Here is a 25,343-nt window from a genome sequence, read left to right on the forward strand (position 1 = left end):
TTCCCTTTCTGTCCTCTTCAATTGAATCTTTTCAATCTTCTGTTAGTATTCGTTCAACTTCCGATTAGTACTACATCCTACTTATATCTGTCAACATAAGTAGCACACACCACTATATGACTATTATGGCAAAAATAGAAAGTCTCCGTTTCTGTGTGATAAATTATAGTTTATTGATTTTATGTATAATTATATTCCTTGTTTTCTTTATATATTCTTTAGCGAAGTTTTCCCTTATTTAGTCGTTCTAATTGGGTTTGAAAATGTCATTGTTTTGACGAAGTCTGTAGTTGCAACGCCAGTCGATCTTCCAGTGAAATATAGAATTGCTGAAGGTTAGTTCCATATATTGTGTAAATGTTCATTGTATTTTCTTCTTGACATTGTCTGTATTTTCTTCACCGGACGAATCGACTAAAATCAGAAACATAAACCGTTAAACTCCAACTTACCTAACTGAAGGTTAGTCGCTCCCTATCTGAAGGTCCTAAGTTCAACCCCTAATATGATCACGTATACTTACTGGCGAGTATACCGATTCTAGGACGAAACAGCTATCCTGTGCTTCCTAGTTTTCAATGGTTATGTAACATAGGTCACTCCATAGTGTAAAAACTTAATTTTTGAAGTTTAGAATCATCTAAAGCACACAATTATCGTCCTTCAAATGTTGCCTATCAGTTTGCTATGTTTGAAGCGATTACGAGTTCATTTAGTCTGCGAACGGAATAAAGACTTGTGACCAAAGACCAATAAACTAGCTATTCTGATGCGTCTCAGCCCCGCTAACTACAGACAGAAGTCGAAGTCCGTACGGGGAAGTATATTCCACAAAAAGCCAATAGCACGAGCGATAACAACAGACAAATCGAAACGTATATATGCAGCACAAAACCGTCCTTGGGAAGCGTTACAAAATAGCATACTGAAAGACACAACGGACCAGTAGCGTTTAAGATTCTCCCAAGTGGGTAATATGACACGAAGGTGTAAAAGAGCGCTTTTGGCGCGAAAACAAAGTAATTCAAATTTTCAAAATAAAATTACAAAATTAGGACATTTTCCAAGTGAGTTTTGGGGATCTAACGTACCCAACACAGTTTCTCTAATAAACGTCAATCGAATGGTGTTGTGGCCACTTCATTTTAGTGACTACGAATTCCAGTATCATGAATTGTGTATGAATAATTGTTACAATAAGCCTTTGGCTTTTATAAATAATCACCAGCTAAATTTCTGAATATATTATCATTTGATGTAATTTGTGTTGTATTGGATTTATTCTAACATTATTATAATTATTTTTTAAAAATAAAAATAGGTTTAAGCAAAGAAAGTTGGTCACATACAAAACTTTACTTTACTGGATTGTTGTTATTGGGTCTAGGATTCCTTACATTTCATCCTACAATGCAAGAATTTTGTTTGTTTGCAGTTGTCGGCTTGACTACAGACTTCTTTTTACAATTATTCTTTTTTGTTACGATTCTTTCGGTGGATATCCGACGAATGGAAGTAAGTTAACGAAGTTAGGTTAAGCATTTGAGCATTTATTGAAATTATTATGTAATTCATATAATTTCTTAAATTTTTCTCAAGAAGTACTAACTGGGTTAATCCCATCCAACATCAAGTACATTATTAAATAATACTTTTTTTAGAACCGTCGTTAATTGTATTTGAGCTTCGGCAATGTTTGTTTAAACACTTGGCGCCACCCATTTGAAACATCAGCTTTACTGGCTGAGAAATATGTTACAAATGCTTCCACATCAGGCAGTATTTTCCAATTCCGGGACTGGGTGAGTAAGGGGGAGAGGTGATTTGTTTATAACGTGACGCTAGTATAAAAGGAAACTCCTTAAAACTACCATATGCCGGTCCATCACGACACTATTCTTGAAGTCCCGGAGATGTTAGAACCCAGTGTCTCTAGAGATGAGGAAGTACTGCTGGGAATGGAAGCCAACGAAGATCCTACTGTAGTTTTCTTTCACATCCTTTGTAAAGATGTAATGAGTTCTTTTAACTGTAGAAATTCTTCCTGATGGCTTTTCTTAGCTGATGTCTCTTTTGTTACACACTACTCTAGTTCACTTATTTTTATTCACTTACTTATTTTGACTATAATTCTCATTCCTCTGTCTCGACAATTTCTTATATTTGTGTGGTGCATATTTTAGTGCACAGTTGTTCCAGTATTTATGTGTATTGAATAAATAAGACGGAACAATCATGTATGATGTAATGATATAAATAGTAGGTAAAAATGAGGCACAAAATCGTTAATAAAATAAAATGAGAAGCATTCGTAGTAGTTTTTTCACTTTGTATGTGCTTTGCTATACGTCCTACTGACATAAAGGGGAAGTACAACAGATTGTTACACGGTCACTAATACTCAATCAAGTGAGTCATAAAATACATCATGCACATTTTGTAATTAGTTAGCAAACTATACATCTAATTTAAAGGTTTGGTCATTTTAAATAACTAATTAGTGGAATAAATGTCCTGAGTTCGACTCCTAGTCGGGTTGCCGATGTCCACTGCTGGCAAGGCCCATAGTAGGAAAAATTGCTGCTCGATGTTTGCTGGTTTCCAACGGTTGTCTAATTAAGGTCAGTTCGTGGTGTAATTTATAGCAATTAGCTGGAAAAACAGGTAACGTGGTTAGCACAAATCATATGCATATTGTCCTACTTCTGTTTGATAATTTGCGCAAATTTTGAGTGCTGGAAGCAAGATTGATAGTTCAGTAATATTCCTAGTCATTTAATATGCTTTTCCTGTCTAAAAAACGATAGCCCAAAAGTCTTAATGTAGTCACCAGTTCAAGTTTTTTTAGTCGTCGTGAGTAACATTTATGGAATAGAATTATCCCACATAATTCCACTACTACTAAGAAATATAATAGTTATGCATATATTGCTCATCTTTTACATGTATTTCTGTCACTTTTTCCACGTCCTAGCTCTCTGATCTTATGTTGGAATATCCAGTTCATTCATTTATGCAAGAACCTCAAATGATTCCGCCATTTTATTCCTTTACTTCACCATTATCATCTTCAACTTCTTTATCATCATCTTTAGATATGATGATGACTGAATCATCGTGTAGAATTGAAAAACCCAGCTCATCGTTTACTGAAATGTCTAATAAAAAAGAAACTCGAATATCAAACAAATATTTGGCTTATATATTATCATTTATTTCAAATCTAAGCTCTATGTTGTTTAGGGCAGTTAAGGCTATTTTTCGACGTACAAGATTATCTTTTATGAAAGTACACAGGCGTCAGGTTTCAGGTAAGTTTGCATACTGTTTATCTATTAACCCAGTATAACGTTTTGGTTTATATTTTTGATGGCATTGTATATCGATTTGCAAAAAGCCTGTATTCTCCTCTTGTTAGTGTTTAGGACTGCAGTTGTTCAATCGCACGTGGCGTATGTGCTAAACGAGTCTCATAGAATGAAGCAAGCGTCATGAATCCCATTGTTAGCCAATATCCAACTTTACTTAAAGTTGTTTAGATAGTTTGCGAAATGACAGTTTCCCTTCTGACTACTAAGTAAAATACAGCATCCTTTCCAAAGAGATTATACAGTTATGTAAGAAGCAGTCACAATGAAAACGAATTGTCTTTGAAGCTTGACATGCGACGGTAAGTGCCGTATATCTGAATTAGCTAGGAAGTACACATCTTTTCAAAAAATTAGCTTATAATATGTTAATGACTTCAATAATCTCTAAACATTTAGTATACCACAAACACCAAACAGTGTATTACATTACCCTGTTTGTCGATCTCATCATATTTCTTGGTCAATAAATTTTGTTCAATGCCAACAGTATGTGTCATCATGGAAACAATAAAGCAAGTACTTATCTTACAAGGCTTACTTTACTTCATACCTGAATGTGTGGTTAGTGACCAGTATTATCCCATGTTTAGTGTAACGTTTAATTTGATATCCAACATCTGGTTATCTACTTTCTTATCGTTTAATATCAAAAGTAATACTATCTTATCCACATTTGCCCATTCATTAGTAAAGTCAGTTTCTTACTTTCTTTAGTAAACAACCATTAAGACAAGTAACTTTTGTACACTTATCACTAGTGAAATACATTTGACGTGCACATTGATAATCGTTCGTGAAATATCCAAATTCATATGCCAACCAATCCACATTTATTGAAATGCACATTTTTATGAATATGTGAATATAAATGCCAAAACCATGTTATCACTAGACATAGCATCTTTGTTCATTTACATCCATCCCACTGGCTGAAACCGTCGATTACATATGTGAACAATTACTAGAAAAGAAAATAGAGATACCGATCCCAATAAATGAAATAAAGGAGATTCTGTTGAAATGTACTATGAATATCTACTTTATGTCCAACAATGAGTTTTACAGACAAATAGATAAGGTAGCAATGGGATCACCCTTAGGCCCGATCCTTGCTAATATTTTTCTGGTTAAACTAGAAAATCAACCTTTGAAAGACATCCTAAGTTAGATTATTACTGTCGATACATAGATGACACACTAATCGTGGGTGACGAAATTATGGACAAACAAGAGCTGTTGGACTGTTTCAATAACGTCCACCCAGATATTAAATTCCACAGCGAAGAGGTGAACGACAATAGTAGAGCTTTTCTTAATGTCCTACTTTTTAGAAGGATAGACGGTTCCGTAAAATGAAATATATTTAGAAAGAGTACATCGACTGGTCAGTATAGCCATTTCCATAGCTTTACACCTCTTCAGTACAAAATAAATTTGATTAAATGTCTTGGCCACTGAATCAAACTATTATGTTCTGAAGATAATGTAGATAGCGGAATAGATACACTAAAAAACACATTACAAAATAACAGTTACCCAGATAATTTTGTCAGATAATCCCTAGTAAAAAAAGAAACTGACTCGGTCAGTAAAAAAACCCTGTATCTGAAACTGGACCTTTAAGGGGACATAGCGGGTGATATTTTAACACGTCGACTCAAAAGATCTGTTGAAAGGTCGTTTTACACCGCCAAGCTATATATAATTCTCTCATCTAAACTAGTACTTACACAACAAATCCAGGATAGGTTACCGATGATGGGCTCCTCCATGTGCGTATACCAATTCAACTGCCCCTGTGGAGATAGTTACATAGACCGTACTTTATCCTTTCATGTTCGTGAACATGCACCAGCGTGCTTGGGAAAAGGAGTAACTAAATCGATTAACAGTGTCATTCTTTCTTACTTGGTCGATAGCGAACATCATCTTAAAATAGATAAAGCTTTCACTGTTATATATCAAGTTCCAAAGAATCTACCTCAAAGAGCTAGACTGCGGCTACTCTACATAGCTGAAGCCATCTGGATCAACTCCAGGAAACCGAACTAATATGTCCAGAAGAGGTATATCCAGCCTCCTTGTTTACCCTGGATCACTGGATACCTAGACTGGATATCATAAACTTCTTATCTCCCCCCTCCCAATTCCTTTTGTGTTTATATTTTTCTTAATCTTCATATTCATCTTCCCCAATTCACATGAATTCTTTTTTATCGTAATTACCTTGCATATTATATTCACACAACGATGTTATTATGTTATTGTTATTACTCTTATTATTATCATTATTATCTCGATAAACAAGATGAAATTCTCCTACTATGCATTTTATTCATACGATTTTTTTTAATCTATTTTTTTTAATATTACTATTATACTGATTATTACTTGACACTACTACAAATCATTCTGACCTTTCTAATTTTGAAGTATTTATATCGCAACAGATGCAAACGTTCACCACTTTTAGCACATAACATTATGAAATTCATTAATACATGGCTTATTTTGGCCTTGGTAAAATATCACAATAATTATGGACTTATAACAGTAGAGCTTGATGAAGTTATTAAAAACAATTGTTCGCTCAAATATTCTTTATTTTTAAATATTCTATGGGAAGTTTTTAACATTTTAATCCATGTTTTCGTTACTTTAAATATCATTATCTTGTAGAAGCATGTTACTTTCAGGCAAAATGTAACTAGAGAGCAGTTAAATACGTAAAGGAAAACATGACTTTAATAATGTCCAGCTTAAATGAGAAGTAGGGAATTATTCAACTTGCCAATATTTTCATAATTGTGATCACGTATATTATCACTATTTCTCGTAATTTTAACAACCCTAACATTGATATGACTGTGCTTTATATTCCAGTTCATTTTAGTCTTATGTCTATTATGGAGAATAAAAAAGTTAGTACAGTCCTATGAGAAATACTATGTCTTGATTAGTCTACCTCGTGTTAGATCTAAGTTCATTATTTACCAATTACAGTTGACCGTCAGTTTCGAGTGTAGGCAATAAAATATTTCGCTCCACAATTTTCATCAACGCCTTCGCAAACGCTTTTTAACTCACTGTGATATTCATTTAATTACTGTAGTATTTATGTCATAAATATAAACAGAAATAATAATTTATTTGTTATTATTCTTGTCTAATCCCCATGTATATACAAATTTCTCTTTATTTTCATCGGATAAGCTGCACAAACAGCTGCATACTTAGCTTCTGATGGTCAGACATCCCAAAATGTTCCACGACGATTACGCGTTCTTCGTTGCTGGGCGAAATCTCGACTCATACAACGTGTTCTTCTGGTACGTTGACCAAGTGAATATGTAAAACAATTTAATCATAGTTAATATTATTATAGAATACTGTGCGAATTCAAGACTCCTCTGAAACTTTAAAACAGAAGGATTAGTTCAGCGAAGAGTTCTCTTTTCGGCGAATTCATTTTCAAAGCTTTACAATCGCAAATATATATACTTATTTTTACAGGATGATAATAATGCTGATAATAAAGTTGTTATACATGGTGACAGTGAGGTTAAATAAACTGAGGCATTAAAAAATAAAATAAAAAGATCTTTTAAAACAAGCAAAATTTAATAATCGTTTGATTGTTATTGGCTTAGGTATTCATCAAAAGACAGATAGGGAAATTACCATTGGGAAAGGATGGCTCAGCATGATAAAATACAATGTTGAAACCGAGATGAAATGTAATCGGAATGGTCGTGGAAATAAAAACAAACCAGTTGGGAGTAGAAGATTTAAAGGAAAGATGGAAGGTGAAGCAGATGACTGTAAAGGAACAAGAGTATGAAAAAGAGAAAAAAATTTTAATACATTAAGACCATGGTAGAAGAAGAGGTTGTACCAGTTTCTTTTGCACACACAATTCTGGTTTTTCCAGATGTATGGCTATTGCTTCGGCAATGCAGAGAAGATGCGGTCTAATTGGTCTTAGGAAGACTTCTACTTACCTTGTAGATAACTTTGAACGCAGAGTCTGTCTTGATTGAATGACCTGTGTTCACAAGGTGTTCGATTATTGATAGGTCTTGCAGATTGAACGCTATATTCGTCTCCTAAGCTATTCTGTAACCCCCAAGCTAGAACTAGACAGCGACCTGAACACGAGGGAGAAGACTTAAAGTATGCGAGAAGTAGTTTGCTCCAAGGTTCATTTTAATACAGAAAATACAGGGTTTTTATAATATTTTAAATGTCCCTGGGTTGCTAGAAGATTCTGGAATGCTACTAAACATAGTAGCAGTGTAGCAGCCAACCAATCAGAGCCTCCGCATGTGACGTTTCGCTTCCTTGATATTTTTGGCTAAGACTTCAAGTGAACGCTGATTGGATGAAACGCTTCTTAGTGTTTCCTGATGCTTGCTTGTCTTTTGCAAGCAATTTTCTGGATCACCCCAACAATTATAGAACTTCTTATTGAGCCGTTGCCTCCTCTTTTTAGCCACGCCGGATAATGTTCTTGAATTCTTTTGGATAAAGTACGCATCGAACGACCTATATACCTAGCTCCACAAGAGCAGGTAAATTGGTAAATGCACATTGAGTTGGTCAGATGCGATAATTTATCTTTCAGATTATTGGTGAACAATGATCGGCTGGAGAATAATGTTCGCAATGTTACTGCGAAGAATGTTCTTTTAAGGAATCAGAAACTCTCCTCTTTAAGATATATGTGGCTCTATCACCTTTGAAGTCGATGTTCGTGTATAAAGTTTTCTTTTCTACTGTAATTATTTGTGTTTTTGGCTTCATATTCTTATCAATGAATATCGAAGGATACCCGTTTTTGATAAGTATCTCCTTTAAAAGGCCCAATTCCTCATCTACGACCTCGGGGCTACAGATTCTTCGTATTCTTGTAGCGAGTGTTATTATTAGGTTTCTTTTTCGGCTGATGGGAGAACCCAGCTGTGGAAATTTGATAGTTGGCCATTCCACATGGGTTTCCTGTAGATAGATCTTTTAAAGTACCGTCTTGCTTTCTTGTCATTTCCACATCAAGAAAGTGAATATTTTGTTTGTTTTCAACTTCTAATGTGAATTTTATTGATGGGTGGGAATTATTAAATGTCTTCAGAAGATGACTTAAGTCATATTTGTTGTTACAAACGATAAAGATATCATCTACGTATCTTTTATACAAGTGAAGTTTCTCTATAGTCGCTTTCAGTTGATTGTTTTCTAAATTTGCCATGAAACAATCTGAAAGTAACGGACCCAGAGGGGATCCCATTGCTATACCGTCCTTCTGTCTATAAATTACGTCATTGAACATAAACTGTACATTGCAAGTGCACCGCAGTAATAGTTCCTTCAAATAAACATCCGGTATCCCAGTGTTTATCTCCTTATTATTTATGTACTTGCAGATAAAATTAATGGTCTCTGTGAGTGGAACATTAGTGAATAATGATTCGACATCCAGAGATAGCATAATTTTATCACTTACATTCACTTTTTTATGTACTCGATAAATTCAAAAGTATCACGTACGGAATGTTTACAAATGCGTTTTCTAACGGGTTATAGGAGATTTGCCAGCCACTTTGCTATAGAGTGGTAAGGGGATCCTGACATATCGAGAATTGGTCTAAGAGGTAGGCCAGGTTTGTCTATTTTTGGCAGACCATACAATCGCGATATTATTGATGCTGTTGGTTTTATGAGCTCAAAGACCTGTTCGTTCATTAACTGCTCATTTTTCATTCTCTTAAGAACTTCAATCAGTTGCTTTTCTATAATCTCAGTCTTGTTTTTCACTGATTGGTTTTGAGAATTTGGTGTCATCTGATAATAACGTTGTCATTTTTTCAACATAAATCTTGCGATCAAGCAGTATTAAACCAGAACCTTTATCTGGACGTGTTATAATCAAGTCTTTATTATTTCTAAGTAGTTTTATCTGATTTCTATGTTCTTTCGTTAGGAGACTTTTGCCTGTTACTTTTGTGTTAATATATTGGTTGCAGCTATCGCGAAGAGTAGATTCGAAACGTTGGAATTCTTGATCAGAAACTGGACTAAGACCATTTGTTTGTTTGATTAAGTTTTCGAATTGAACATGTGTGTTGATTTTGTTAATTTTTCCATTTATGTCACAGAATTTTATCCCTAAAGATAAGACTTCTAATTGTACATTTGTTAAGGATATTGAAGAATGATTAAACATATATCTTTCTGGATTGCTAGGAAATTTGTGCTGTATTTCTGTGGTTTTTAAACTTTTAGTGAGGTCCGATATTAAATTTTTCGTCCGTTTGTCGATAACTGTGGTAACATATTCATTGAAAAGATTGTGTTCATTAGGTGATAATTCATATAAAACATGAGATCTTTGTGAAATGTTAAATTCCAATAACGGGATGTGTGAACGAATATAATCGATAACATTTTGTGCATGGCGTTTAAGAGATTTTGAGTTTGGATAAATATGGCTTCTTTGAAGAATTTTCCAGTAGTATTTAGGATATTTGTGCATTTTAACGCAATCTTTAAGAAACGTAACCTTCGCATTCATTTCCGCAAGTTTGACAGAAAAACGCATAAACTCATCAAGTCCCTTTACTGTCGAAGGGTCCTTGGAGTTTCTACCATGGTCTTCACCTAACGAACACAATCTTTTCAATGAATATGTTACCACAGTTATCGACAAACAGACGAAAAATTTAATATCGGACCTCACTAAAAGTTTAAAAACCACAGAAATACAGCACAAATTTCCTAGCAATCCAGAAAGATATATGTTTAATCATTCTTCAATATCCTTAACAAATGTACAATTAGAAGTCTTATCTTTAGGGATAAAATTCTGTGACATAAATGGAAAAATTAACAAAATCAACACACATGTTCAATTCGAAAACTTAATCAAACAAACAAATGGTCTTAGTCCAGTTTCTGATCAAGAATTCCAACGTTTCGAATCTACTCTTCGCGATAGCTGCAACCAATATATTAACACAAAAGTAACAGGCAAAAGTCTCCTAACGAAAGAACATAGAAATCAGATAAAACTACTTAGAAATAATAAAGACTTGATTATAACACGTCCAGATAAAGGTTCTGGTTTAATACTGCTTGATCGCAAGATTTATGTTGAAAAAATGACAACGTTATTATCAGATGACACCAAATTCTCAAAACCAATCAGTGAAAAACAAGACTGAGATTATAGAAAAGCAACTGATTGAAGTTCTTAAGAGAATGAAAAATGAGCAGTTAATGAACGAACAGGTCTTTGAGCTCATAAAACCAACAGCATCAATAATATCGCGATTGTATGGTCTGCCAAAAATAGACAAACCTGGCCTACCTCTTAGACCAATTCTCGATATGTCAGGATCCCCTTACCACTCTATAGCAAAGTGGCTGGCAAATCTCCTATAACCCGTTAGAAAACGCATTTGTAAACATTCCGTACGTGATACTTTTGAATTTATCGAGTACATAAAAAAGTGAATGTAAGTGATAAAATTATGCTATCTCTGGATGTCGAATCATTATTCACTAATGTTCCACTCACAGAGACCATTAATTTTATCTGCAAGTACATAAATAATAAGGAGATAAACACTGGGATACCGGATGTTTATTTGAAGGAACTATTACTGCGGTGCACTTGCAATGTACAGTTTATGTTCAATGACGTAATTTATAGACAGAAGGACGGTATAGCAATGGGATCCCCTCTGGGTCCGTTACTTTCAGATTGTTTCATGGCAAATTTAGAAAACAATCAACTGAAAGCGACTATAGAGAAACTTCACTTGTATAAAAGATACGTAGATGATATCTTTATCGTTTGTAACAACAAATATGACTTAAGTCATCTTCTGAAGACATTTAATAATTCCCACCCATCAATAAAATTCACATTAGAAGTTGAAAACAAACAAAATATTCACTTTCTTGATGTGGAAATGACAAGAAAGCAAGACGGTACTTTAAAAAGATCTATCTACAGGAAACCCATGTGGAATGGCCAACTATCAAATTTCCACAGCTGGGTTCTCCCATCAGCCGAAAAAGAAACCTAATAATAACACTCGCTACAAGAATACGAAGAATCTGTAGCCCCGAGGTCGTAGATGAGGAATTGGGCCTTTTAAAGGAGATACTTATCAAAAACGGGTATCCTTCGATATTCATTGGTAAGAATATGAAGCCAAAAACACAAATAATTACAGTAGAAAAGAAAACTTTATACACGAACATCGACTTCAAAGGTGATAGAGCCACATATATCTTAAAGAGGAGAGTTTCTGATTCCTTAAAAGAACATTCTTCGCAGTAACATTGCGAACATTATTCTCCAGCCGATCATTGTTCACCAATAATCTGAAAGATAAATTATCGCATCTGACCAACTCAATGTGCATTTACCAATTTACCTGCTCTTGTGGAGCTAGGTATATAGGTCGTTCGATGCGTACTTTATCCAAAAGAATTCAAGAACATTATCCGGCGTGGCTAAAAAGAGGAGGCAACGGCTCAATAAGAAGTTCTATAATTGTTGGGGTGATCCAGAAAATTGCTTGCAAAAGACAAGCAAGCATCAGGAAACACTAAGAAGCGTTTCATCCAATCAGCGTTCACTTGAAGTCTTAGCCAAAAATATCAAGGAAGCGAAACGTCACATGCGGAGGCTCTGATTGGTTGGCTGCTACACTGCTACTATGTTTAGTAGCATTCCAGAATCTTCTAGCAACCCAGGGACATTTAAAATATTATAAAAACCCTGTATTTTCTGTATTAAAATGAACCTTGGAGCAAACTACTTCTCGCATACTTTAAGTCTTCTCCCTCGTGTTCAGGTCGCTGTCTAGTTCTAGCTTGGGGGTTACAGAATAGCTTAGGAGACGAATATAGCGTTCAATCTGCAAGACCTATCAATAATCGAACACCTTGTGAACACAGGTCATTCAATCAAGACAGACTCTGCGTTCAAAGTTATCTACAAGGTAAGTAGAAGTCTTCCTAAGACCAATTAGACCGCATCTTCTCTGCATTGCCGAAGCAATAGCCATACATCTGGAAAAACCAGAATTGTGTGTGCAAAAGAAACTGGTACAACCTCTTCTTCTACCATGGTCTTAATGTATTAAAATTTTTTTCTCTTTTTCATACTCTTGTTCCTTTACAGTCATCTGCTTCACCTTCCATCTTTCCTTTAAATCTTCTACTCCCAACTGGTTTGTTTTTATTTCCACGACCATTCCGATTACATTTCATCTCGGTTTCAACATTGTATTTTATCATGCTGAGCCATCCTTTCCCAATGGTAATTTCCCTATCTGTCTTTTGATGAATACCTAAGCCAATAACAATCAAACGATTATTAAATTTTGCTTGTTTTAAAAGATCTTTTTATTTTATTTTTTTAATGCCTCAGTTTATTTAACCTCACTGTCACCATGTATAACAACTTTATTATCAGCATTATTATCATCCTGTAAAAATAAGTATATATATTTGCGATTGTAAAGCTTTGAAAATGAATTCGCCGAAAAGAGAACTCTTCGCTGAGCTAATCTTTCTTTTTTAATGTGTTAATGGGTGTGTTCCTCTGAAGGCGTCCGAACAATATTGCCGTTTTTAGGGATCGAAGTCTTTGTGGGGATAAGCATTCTATTTTTTGATGAAAAATTACAGAGTGCTGTATGAAAATATGAGAATCATACATTAAATACATGATTTGCACATGTTCCTTCAGTTGTCCTTTACAGGCTTCATGATTTTTTCAATCTTGTTTTTATTACGATTACTTTCTGTTTCCCTTTCTGTCCTCTTCAATTGAATCTTTTCAATCTTCTGTTAGTATTCGTTCAACTTCCGATTAGTACTACATCCTACTTATAACTGTCAACATAATTACTATACACAAGTTTATGACTGGAATTTTTGTAGCAAATAACTAATCAGTACTTTGTTGTGGTTGTGAGTTTATTAGGTGAGGGCCATTAAATGAGTGTAAGCGAGAGTAATGCCCATCTTGTGTTTTATTTTGATAAGTCTTGTCGATCGAACGGTATATTCGTGTTTAATTGTTAGTGTTACAATGCCTGTAAATGTCGCGGTGATTGTTATGATCTCGATGTCAATTAACAGGCGACATTAAGGAGTGTATCTACGACCATGTGTGTTTTGGGTGACACACTGGTAACCATTGGTCACTGACAAATGTTTATAATCACACCACTCTATTTTTATTGCTAGATTAATTCTTTAATTGTCCATCAACGGAATGTGTTTTTTGATGTCGTAAATTAGTTTCGCACATGGTTTGTTGATCAGTTAATCAGTTTGGTGATCGATTGTTGATCGTTAACTTCTCGAAGAGAATTTAAATTGTTTCAGAAGTGATACATGTATCCTCACAATCCCGATTTCGGGTAGTTATTTTCCATAGAGCGTAGACGTAATATGAACTTAGTCATTTGAGGCTTAAATAAGTCAACGGCTATTTCCAGGCGGCATTGGGAAATAATATCTCTGTTAACCTAAGAGAATGTTATAGGAAAACAATAGTAGAAGATTTGATTCTTAGGATACCTAGTAATTTCAGCCGAGTCTTGGGCGTTACGTTTTTCTGTAGAAGTTCATTTGCGGTGTTAATCGAAAATTTCCATCTATTCCCTCTGTTTATTGGCGTAGCATTCATATTCGTATTTCATCTTTTTCCATTCAGTTTTATGCACACTATATTGTCATAGGGTTTAAATCACGAAATGATCTTATCTAAATCACCATTGGAAACTGAGACGTATTAGACAGCCGTTTTGTCATAATATGGGACTGCTCAGCAGTGTGCATCCACAACCCTGCCTCAGGCAATCAAAACCAAAACCTTTGGTCTCTCAAATGCCTAAACTAAAAAACAACAGAACAGGCATTCAACGATTTTATTGTCCAACTTCAATCGCTTCATGATATTGCGTGACTGCGGTGAATAAATGTCTTACACCTGACATGATTGTACTCCACTAATCACAACTTCCCACTTTAACTTCAAGAATCGCATCTTGAAGATAGTTACTAGTGAGGATATGATTGTTGTCAGTTTAAGGTTTTGGTGATGATAGAATCTTCATATTCTATAAATCACGAACTTATTTTAGACAGACCACCATTGGAAACCACGGTTGTGAATGCTCACTTTTGAGGATCACAATATTAGGACTAAACGGCTGTCTGGTGATTCCCAGTTTTCCGTGGTAATCTAGTTAATACCAACTCGTGATTTAAAGACTAATAAAATCCTATAGTCTCCGCAAAAGCATGTACTGTTGTTTTTTGTCGTCGATTTTCACTGTCCTATCAAGTTCTTTTGTATTATTCATTGATGTATATATAACACATTTCCATAGGCCCTTGCTTTGTATTACCTTTTCCCCCTAGTAAGTTGTAGTTTTCTTCACAAATGAATGTTGTTTTCTATACTGTACCGAATTTTTGTTTATTTTTTTTTACACGCTCACTTCCTAATTTTGTTCACTATAATATTTTAGGTACTTCATCATATGCATGAGGGGTTTTATATCATGGCTATTCGTTTTTCTCTTTTAAAAAAAGCCATTTTCACCATTAGCTATTTATTATTAGTCATAAATTATCAAGAATGATGCAGGTTGTAGTCGTTACACATTGATCTCAATTGCGGTATCACTTAAAACCTAAAGAGCGCTGGGCAACAATAATACCCTTATAATGAACGAGGACCTAGTTGTTAAATGCAAAATCACACGTTGGCTCAGTAAAATCTGAAAATCACATATCAAATACATCATTTGAAAATCTTTGCATTGTACTGTACGATACTCCATTATTCTTCGGATTCTGTTGTTCCGATTACTTCCCGATTTCTTTTCTGTTCTCTTTACTTCAATTTTCTGCTGCAAGATATTCCACATCCGACTGCTGCTACACACTACTTGTATCTGACAACATAAATAGCATACACCACGCGCTAACTGTGGTCAGTCTGTGATGACTAAAACCTAAGTCGTTCTCCACAGATCCCTTTCAACTAAACTGTTAGAAAAATATGTTTTTTTTTCTTTTTGATTAACTTTATTTTGTTGTTATTGTTCATTCTAGTTTGTTTTCTCTGTATGGGTTATTATGATTCTGATACATGCTGTGGATGTAGTCCAATTATTTCTCAATATCTATGTCTACATAAGTAGTTTACTATTACAGTCTTCTACGTCACACAGTTGGTTCACATTATCTTCGTATACCAGTGATAATGATCATTATAATACTGTTACTACTACTGTTGTTAATAGTAGTGATATGAATGGTCACTATATACCGCTCTCTGTCAGTGAACCTCCCTTTATGAATTCATCTGTTTTTTCCTCATCATCTTTTGTGAATTCATCTATTCAATCTGATTCCCAAGAAAATTTGTTCAATATTAAAAATGTTAGCATGGTCGATCAAGAAGATTCTGTTGGTGAACATATGAATGTTTCTTTGGATCAACATGAAACAGATCTTCATGATGATCATCATTTTCTTCATGAACGTGATATCTCAATTCAATTCGATGTTGGTGTTGATGATGATATTAAATCTCAAATAAATATGCTCAATATTGTTCATCATTTACAGTTGAATGAAATGACACAAAACAATTTCACTTGGAACATAATGTTTATTTGGAATTATTTAGCTTATTCGTACTGGCCATCGTTAGCAAAACACTATAATTTAAGTTTGGTCGGTTGTCATTTAGCATTGTTAGAACCAGTTCATTTAAAGTATAAGCTTCATATGATTGATCCAGATCAAAGAATTGAAAAGTCTGATATACAATCTGATCAGTAAGTTGTTTATTTTATCATCTGTTCAAGTAACATATATTTTTTGTTGTTTGGTTCTATGACCTAAATAATTTAATTGAGGAAGTTTAATCGTCGCCCTGGATATCACGGTGAAGCAGGCACTGTTCAGATCGACAATCAAAGTTCTTTAGTTAAACAGTCTACTTTAGAGAGCTCAACAACACTAAAATCATCCACAAAAGATGAAAATATCCATCGTTTCAAACTTCCTATATGTGGATATATATCAAACATATTTCCACCTACATTAAAATGGAGGTCCCTAGAAATTATGGACGCTCATCTCCATTATTGGATAACAAGTAATCTGGATGATTTTTTGTATTTGTGTGAACCGTAGCTTTGAGTGATTGTCTTTGTAGACTGTGTAGGAAATTACTAATTAAAATATTTCTACAAAACAGTTTGTAAAAGTACCATTCCATGTTATTTTTATATGAACATTCTCTTGATTATTTAGCATTCAGGTGTATGAATATTATGTTTTAAAGTAACAAACAACGTCATAATTATGATGAGCATAAGGCAACTATTAGTTTGATAAAGCCATTAGCAATTAATAGGTGAACGTTAGTGAAAACAATTTGATTTGCGTTTTCTACTCATTAGAGAATACAAATGTTTAATAATAATGAATATCACTTACTTGATCCCCAAAGTTTTTAAAACCATATAATTGATTTTCATTGTAGAGGAGAAAGTATATATTTGCGACTGTATAGCTTTGTAAATGAATTTTCTGAAAAGCGAACTGTTCACTGAACAAATCGTCAAACAGTCTCATCAGTAGCTGCACCATATCACCATCAATTTCGCTGATTCACCACTCCACTGACTTTATGATGATGACTTCTCATGACCGATAAATCTAGAAAAGATTCGTCTGACGATCAGATGACCAATTAGAGTTGTGAATATTTAATTAGTCTTGTAGTGTCGGTTACTATGTTATTTATTTATTATTTAATTATTTCAACACATAAATATTGGTACAAGAGGGCACCAAATGTATATGCGCCACACGATATTTGTGTGTGTGTGGGCTGTGATACTGCCCGGGTGCCCAGACCGAAGCGGGTGGTTTTCTTAGAGGGCCACACCCCGAGCCTTTGACCTAAAGGTCTAATCCACAAGGCGGTGGAGCATCGTGAGAAGATGCATTCCCATGGTAGCCGGTGACCAACGATTGTTTCATACGCCATTTGTTCCCACAGGATACTGGAGCCCATGTGCACCATTGGTTTGGGATCCGGTTAAAGCGCCAGACATTCGCTTTTCGTCCTCTCATCTTCGTAAGCACCAGTAATGCCACGAGAAGGCAGTGAGTAGGACTTCCCTGGCAGAGGCTATATACGCGTGGCCATGTGAGAGCATTTCGAGAGGAAAGGCGGGTACACCCCACTCTCGGTCATACCGAGAGTGAAAACGCGACTCAAGAATGGGTAAATTGGCATGTCCAGAAGCTAGAATAAGTCACATGGGCTTAATAGAGTAACCGGATCCCAAACCAATGGTGCACATGGGATCCGGTTACTATGTTAAGCCCATGTAACTTATTCTAGCTTCTGGACATGCCAATTTACCCATTCTTGAGTCGCATTTTCAGTTTGTTAATTATTCACTTATCAACCTTGACTGTTTTTATATGAGCGTATGTATGTGTGCACTTCTTGTTCTATTCATCACATGTCTGTAACTTATTTTTGTGTGACTATAAATATTGATTCACGCCTAATTAAATTAAGTTGGCTCATATTCCTTCTCCACCGCGCATCATTTCATTTCGCTTCGTTCCTTTGGTCGTCTGCCTGGATCAATGGTTGTACAAAATATAAATATTCGAAATCCTTTTTTGCATGTGATTTATTTTAATTCTGTTGTCCACTAACGCGAGTTAAGTCGATAATTATATACAAGGATAGCCAGGCTGTACATTTTGACAGCAATCATTAAATAACGATCATTTGTTCGATATAACTGGAGTCAGATATCGGGCCACTAAAGTCTTTTGCTTAAATATTTTATTATTGAGAGATAGGTATAATATGTAGAGATCGTCTTCCATACTTAAACTAATAATATTATTACTATTTCGAAAGTTTTTGACGTTTTGTGTATATATAATGTTTTATTGTTTCATTGTGTAAGTAACACGTAGTTGATATTATTTCTTCTGTTTTATAAGCTTGTATTTCATCACAATAGTTTTAAATTTGTTATCTAACTTCATCATATATTCTATTCAATTATTCATCTTATTTTCTTGCTTTGAAATAGAAAAGAATCTATATCGTATGTATCGTTTGACAATGAACGTACATTGGATGAACATAATCATTTACACTTTATAAATGATGATAATAATATACTTATATCAAATGTAGAAAGAAAACGTTTACATGCATCATCAACATCACCTGGGGGTTTTACTGGTTGGACTGCACGACTTGGTTTAACTGCATCTATGCTGGGCACTAGTTTGTTGGGTTGTAGTCTGGTCTTATTATTGACTTGTTTAGGAATGATTTGCTTACAGTCCAGGTTAGTTAATGATAATTTTCGGTATAAATTCTGTGAGATTATATCATATATGAAACTATGCTTGTCATTTATATAAAATTCTGAATTGCTAGGTTAACATGTTTGGTTCCCAATGAAGACATTACGCATGCTTTTCCATTTTAACAAACCAACTAACCCTTCTATTTCACAGATTGAAATCATGAGTCAGTTGAAGCTAGACCACCATTGAAAACCTGGAAGCACTGGACGGCCGTTTCGTCCTAGTATGGGACTCCTCAGCAGTGCGCATCCACGATCCCGCACCACGCGGGGCTCGAACCCAGGACCTACTGGCTCCGCGCGCGAGCACTTAACCACTAGACCACTGAGCCGGCATCCAACGGTGTTAATGTCTAACTTCAACCAATCCACGAAGTTGCGCCACCGTACACCATTGTCTTCAGTGAGTTCCTATCTCACAACAGACCTGGTTGAACTCCACTGGTAACGGCCTCTCACTAGAACTTCGGGAGTTTTTCCGGAAGTCAGTCACTAGTGAGCAGTTGATTATTATCAGAATGGGTTTTGTGGAGATTTTAGAAATTTCACAGATTGAAATCATGAGTCAGTTGAAGCTAGACCACCACCAGGTCTGTTGTGAGATAGGAACTCACTGAAGACAATGGTGTACGGTGGCGCAACTTCGTGGATTGGTTGAAGTTAGACATTAACACCGTTGGATGCCGGCTCAGTGGTCTAGTGGTTAAGTGCTCGCGCGCGGAGCCAGTAGGTCCTAGGTTCGAGCCCCGCGTGGTGCGGGATCGTGGATGCGCACTGCTGAGGAGTCCCATACTAGGACGAAACGGCCGTCCAGTGCTTCCAGGTTTTCAATGGTGGTCTAGCTTCAACTGACTCATGATTTCAATCTGTGAAGTTTCTAAAATCTCCACAAAACCCATTCTGATAATAACCGTTCTATTGTTTAGTTATGTGATCGAGTTAATCTGTCAGACAGAATGACCAACTTTTATGAATGTATAGTTTATTCTTGCTTAACATTGTATCAGAAATGGCTTTTTAAAATTAAGTACAGTATATCAAAATATCTATCTTCAGATTAACAATTTATATCGGTAAAGGAAACCGTAATCTACTAGAGTAAAGTCATCTATGAATTAAAGCTTGTTGTTAATCATAGATCTATTGATTGTCGTTTCTTTTTCGATATTTTGTTATATTGATCTATTTTGTTCGTATCCAATTGAATAATATGATAAGCTAATATTTTATCTAATTCCAAATAAAATTCTATTTTCTCTAAAATGGAACTGCGCTTCACTTTGAACTTTTTATGTGTATCAACTTTGGGTTTTTTTTTCCAGTCATTTGCTACCTAGTATCACATTATATGAGTAATAATTATAGAAATATTTTCTTTTAATAAATTTATTATTGTTATACACGGTGAAATTGTGCTATCATGTTAATTTTTGTTATCGTCCATAAACTATGAAAGTTCTGCGCATCAGTAGATTTGGATTTTCTCAAGTAATCACTTTTTTATTATTTTTTTCCCGTACACTATATCAAGTCTAGATAATATTGCGAATTAACCTACCTAGGCTCTCGTAATAACGTGATTGTCTATAATATACCTGACAAAATCCCCATTAAAACTGTAAGGAATTCGATATTAAAAGCATCTAACCTTCAAGACAGTCCATGCCAATGCATTCGACTTAATAAAAAGCACCAGAAATACTCGTGCCCAGTCTTGTTCAGATTCGATTCTCATATATTAGCTGAACAGTTAAAAGAATCCGAGCAGCTAATCTGCGCGCTTACGAAGTTTAGAAACGCTCGTGTAGTCTCAGATAAGACCACCAATCAAAGACTTACGCAAAAACGTACCTTGAACGGAAATAAAGGTGTTGAGATCATAATAAATGACGATGCATCAGCTGCTGGATCCACTGATGCAGCTATCCTATCTCATGTTATCCAGTACTCTGATTTACCAACGAAGAGTGCTAATTTGCTTATTATGCCTATAGTGACATTTGATAACCATTGTGCATCTAATGACGACACTAATCCGATATTTTCCAGTTTACCATTAGAAGCCCATAAGCAAATACTTAGTTCTAATGCGACAGCTCTTAAAAACACTCAAGATTAAAAAGTCTATGCCACGTAAGAAGAATATATGTACAGGACCTTCTGGTTCATGACCCAATAACAAAAATATTACGATGGCCCTACCAAATGAAAATGAGAATGTACTTCCCGACACCATGCTTTACCCTACGCATCGTAGGGGAGTTTATAAGGGCACACTTGATTCAAATGTCTCACAAGACGGCCACTACAGTCATTGTGTAAGCAGGCCTAATATTAGACAGACCGCAGTGAACCAACGTGCCCCTCGGTTACCCTCAAACGTTTTAAATAATAAACCTGTACGACGTAACTTTTCTCAACACTTTCCCTTTGGGCAAGATGGACTTGTGGTGGTCTATATTCGATATAATCCATAAAATTCGTATACAGCTCGTCTTGATAACCGTTCTATATGACGTCCCAACGGTTTATTAATCAGAAGACAAATACGAAGTGTTGATTACGTTTATTACGAGACCACACACATATATCCAAATGTACAGATGCGTTAAACAAGCATAGAAGAGTTGTGCTGAAAGGCAAGCAAGCGAGCGAGAGCCATAGCAAAGCAATTTTGACACGTATGGAAGATGGCTGGGAAGCCAACTCCATTTTAGTCAAGCGTTACTCAATATTTATAGTCAGACAAAATAAAGCTAGACATATGATTAATAGGATAAGAAGGGCACACACATATACGCTCATATAAAAACAGTCTAGATTGATAAGCGAATAAATAACAAGGTCAATGTATGGCTCAAGTAAAATGAATAGAATGGGATGTCCGAAAGCTCGAATAAGGTATATGGGCTTGGCATAACAACTGACACTACAGACTACTAGGCTACTCACCATCAACCCAACTCCAACTAGCAGGTGCCTGTCTTAACTGTCCGCCTAGTCAAGTTCAACAAATTAATCCACTTTATCAAAATAATGACTTTTTGGCCTTCAGAAATCCCTGGTTCCACTAGCGCTACAGTTTGTTCAAGCGATAGCCCATGTGATCAGTCAAACATAACAAACCACAGTCCATGCAAATCTAAACTACACAACATCAATAGAGAAGCTCTCGGTTTTTTTTACACTCCATACTCCCTTTTTAAACTTATTACTTATCAATGCACGTTCACTTATGAACAAAATTTCAGCCTTGAAAACATTAGCTTTTCTAACCAAGTCTTCTTTCATACTTATCACTGAAACATGGTGCTCTCAAGCAGTATCTGATTCAGAATTAAATATCCAGAACTATCGACTCTATCGCTGTCACAGAATAACTAAGCGAGGAAGTGGTTGTATCATATATGCTTTGGATACCCTAACAACTAATAAAGTTGAAGATAGTGTCCTGAATAGTTTACCAGAATCAGTCTGGATATCAGTCAACAATCTGAATCATAATCTACTCCTTGGATGTATATACAGAGCTCCTGATAGTTCGAGTAATGGGAATGATCTTATTATCAATGCATTCCTACATGCATCTGCTCTAAACTTTAATGCTAAGGTTATCACTGGGGATTTCAATTATCCCGTGATTAACTGGAGTACCGGTAGTTGTCAGTCATGTAATGATGAATTCTTGGCAAGCATTAACCTGCAATGCTGGTCACAGTGGGTTCGTACCCCAACTAGAGGCGATAGTATACTCGATCTAATATTTAGTAGAGATGTTATCCAACTATCTGTAAAAGTATACGATGAATTTGTAAGCAGTGACCATAAGATAGTAGTTTGCGCTCTCCCTATCTATCCCTATTATAACCGACCCATCCAAAAAACCTGTCAATATAGAGACTATAAGCATGCTGGCTGGGACCTCCCGCATTCACTGATTAAACTTTCAGAATGGGATAACTTTTTCATGTAATAGTCTCATGGATGCTATCGATGAATTCTATCTGATCGTTAACTCTTGTTTAGATTCCTGTGTACCTCTTAAAACGTACAAGTTTAGTAAACCCTACGAATTATATATACCAGCTAAATATCGTAATAAACTAAGACGTCTACAGAATCGTTATTTTAGGTCAAACGACTTCACGGCAGTTGCACAAATAACAATAATTTTTGATCAAATTAAAGAGAAACATAGGTTAAAAGCCATTAATAAGGAGATGCTAGCACGTAATACTAGCTCATAGGTACAAAACTTAACTCCTTTTCAATAAACGCGCTAAAGCAACTCAAAATGTCGATATACCATGCGTCCAGCATAATAGAACTTTTATATATGACTCTAAAACTGTAGCAGACCTTTTCAGTGGTATTTTTGCAAATGGTGTAGAAATCACAAGTGGCTCTGCTTCAAGAGTTATGTGCGTGACTAGCAACTCAACAAAATCTATCTCCTTCACATGCATGAAAATTAATAAGGTTATAAATACCCTTAAGCTTTCGAGAGGTCATGGAGCAGTTGGGATTTCATCCTTTCTCTACAAATATGGTGGTCCAGATATTCCACTTCTTCTTCTAAAGCTGTTTACTCTCTCCATGGAAACGGGTTCTTACCCTTACTGTCGGAAAACCGCGTACATCATACCACGTTACAAATCTGGAGATAAGACTGACATGAACAATTATCGGCCGATAGATATTACTCCAATTATCTCTCGAATTATGGAAAAAATTATAATTGATGAACTTCCCAACTAGTTACTCGCTGGAAAATTTATCAACGATACTCAACATGGATTTTTTAAAAATCGATCTTGCATGACATGTCATTCTGACTTCTTTAATTTAGTCTATTCTCTACGTAGCCAATGATATCTAGTCTTAGTGCTATATGTGGACATTTCTAAAGCCTTCGACATGGTTAGCCACCAACTTCTTATAGGTATACTCGCATCTTATGGGGTTCAAAATCGTTTGCTAGCTCGGTTTGATTCCTTTCTCAACAATCGACATCAAATAGTTAAAATTAACTCTTCATTGTCTAACGCTGTCCCTGTTAGAAGTGGTGTAATACAAGGTAGTGTCTTAGGCCCTCTGCTCTCTTTAGTGTTTATCAATGATATTTGCAAGTTTTTGTGTGAGTAAGCCCCTTCTATATACAGATGATCTTAAAGTAGTATATTCATTTTCTCCACATGACCTGAAAAATATGCAAAATTGCATCAGCATGGAGCTTAACAAGGTAGCACAGTGGTGCTTAAAATGGCAACTGGAGCTTAATACGGCTAAATGTGGATGGATATGCTTCGGAGATACATCACTCAACCTAGACATTACCATAAATGGAGAAGTGTTATCTAGGTTACATACAGTAGTAGACTTCGGACTTAGATACTCCCAAGACTTATCGTTTACAGAACAGATATTAAAACAAACCTCTAAGTCTCAACGTCTAATAGGTTACATAACTCGAAACCTTTACAACAATGAGTCACGTATTCTAATGTACAAAGTTTGTTCTTGACCTCTTCTAGAATATTGCACGTTTATTCTTAGCACAGCGCGCATAAAGGATAAATTAAGGCTAGAATCAGTACAGAGACGATTTACACTTCGTATTCTTGGGGCTGATTGTACCTTAACTTATAGTTCTAGATGTAATAAACTTGGGCTAAACCCTTTATGGAGGAGGAGACTCAAATCAAATCTTATCTTTTTCTTCAAACTACTTCATAAACTATCGTTTACATCCAATCACGCGATTCAATATGCAGAAACTTCTCATTATGACATCCATAATTCCTTGGCACTAGTGAAACAAACTCATTCCAAATCATCTCTTTATATGAATTACTTCACCTATAAATTTTCTAGACTCTGGAATAACCTACCACAATCTATCCGTACGATAAAATCACTCCCATTATTTGTTCGCTGCATCGATGCATACTGCTCCTCTGAAAATGCATTGAATGGTCTAGCACCTGTAAGTGTATCTCATTCCACAAGTAGTATTATAGGAACTTTAAATGTTTAGCCATTTTTTATTATTGAATTCCCTAAGTAAAACCACCTACTTGCTGTCACTTTATGGTAACCCCGTCCCTAGAAAGTTTAACTAATTTGAATAACATCAACAGTATATCACTGTGTCACATGACACACGCATTTTGGTAGACCTGATTCATATATTTCGGTAATTACTGCTTTGTTGTTCCGTGCTCCCTGTTTTTCTTTTAATTTCCCTAGTTGTAGATAATTATCATTAATTCGATCTAGCACACGAAATGACCCTAATTACACCGTTCATAAATCAACAGGCTGTCCATTTAAGAAAAATTAAAAATTCCCGGCTGATGCATTGGATTGCTGTATTACATGTACTACCTAAACAATTACTGAACTAGTATACTTAAGACTTTCTTCTATCACATGTTTGTTCTGTACATTTAATGTTACTATTTATATCAAATTGAACATGCCTGTAAACTGGCGTGAATTCTGTAATTAT

At 35.4% G+C, this 25,343-nt stretch overlaps 1 protein-coding gene across 3 annotated transcripts in view; it reads left to right on the forward strand.

Moving 5' to 3' along the window:
- The window catches only part of MS3_00005452 (uncharacterized protein), a 49,250-nt gene that overhangs the window by 9,404 nt on the left and 14,503 nt on the right, over positions 1-25,343 (forward strand). For 2 of the 3 annotated variants that reach the window (XM_051213521.1, XM_051213524.1), the window contains 6 exons: positions 223-335; positions 1,322-1,515; positions 2,975-3,311; positions 6,585-6,700; positions 15,519-16,249; positions 18,548-18,811. In XM_051213521.1, coding sequence (XP_051069510.1) covers positions 223-335; positions 1,322-1,515; positions 2,975-3,311; positions 6,585-6,700; positions 15,519-16,249; positions 18,548-18,811 — 1,755 coding nt within the window. Of the gene's footprint in view, positions 1-222; positions 336-1,321; positions 1,516-2,485; positions 3,312-6,584; positions 6,701-6,741; positions 6,949-15,518; positions 16,250-18,547; positions 18,812-25,343 lie in introns of those variants that run through there. The other variant, XM_051213522.1, reaches the window with a different exon arrangement.

The sequence above is a fragment of the Schistosoma haematobium genome, chromosome 3 (assembly GCF_000699445.3).
Source record: "Schistosoma haematobium chromosome 3, whole genome shotgun sequence".
NCBI classification, from domain to species: Eukaryota; Metazoa; Platyhelminthes; class Trematoda; order Strigeidida; family Schistosomatidae; genus Schistosoma; species Schistosoma haematobium.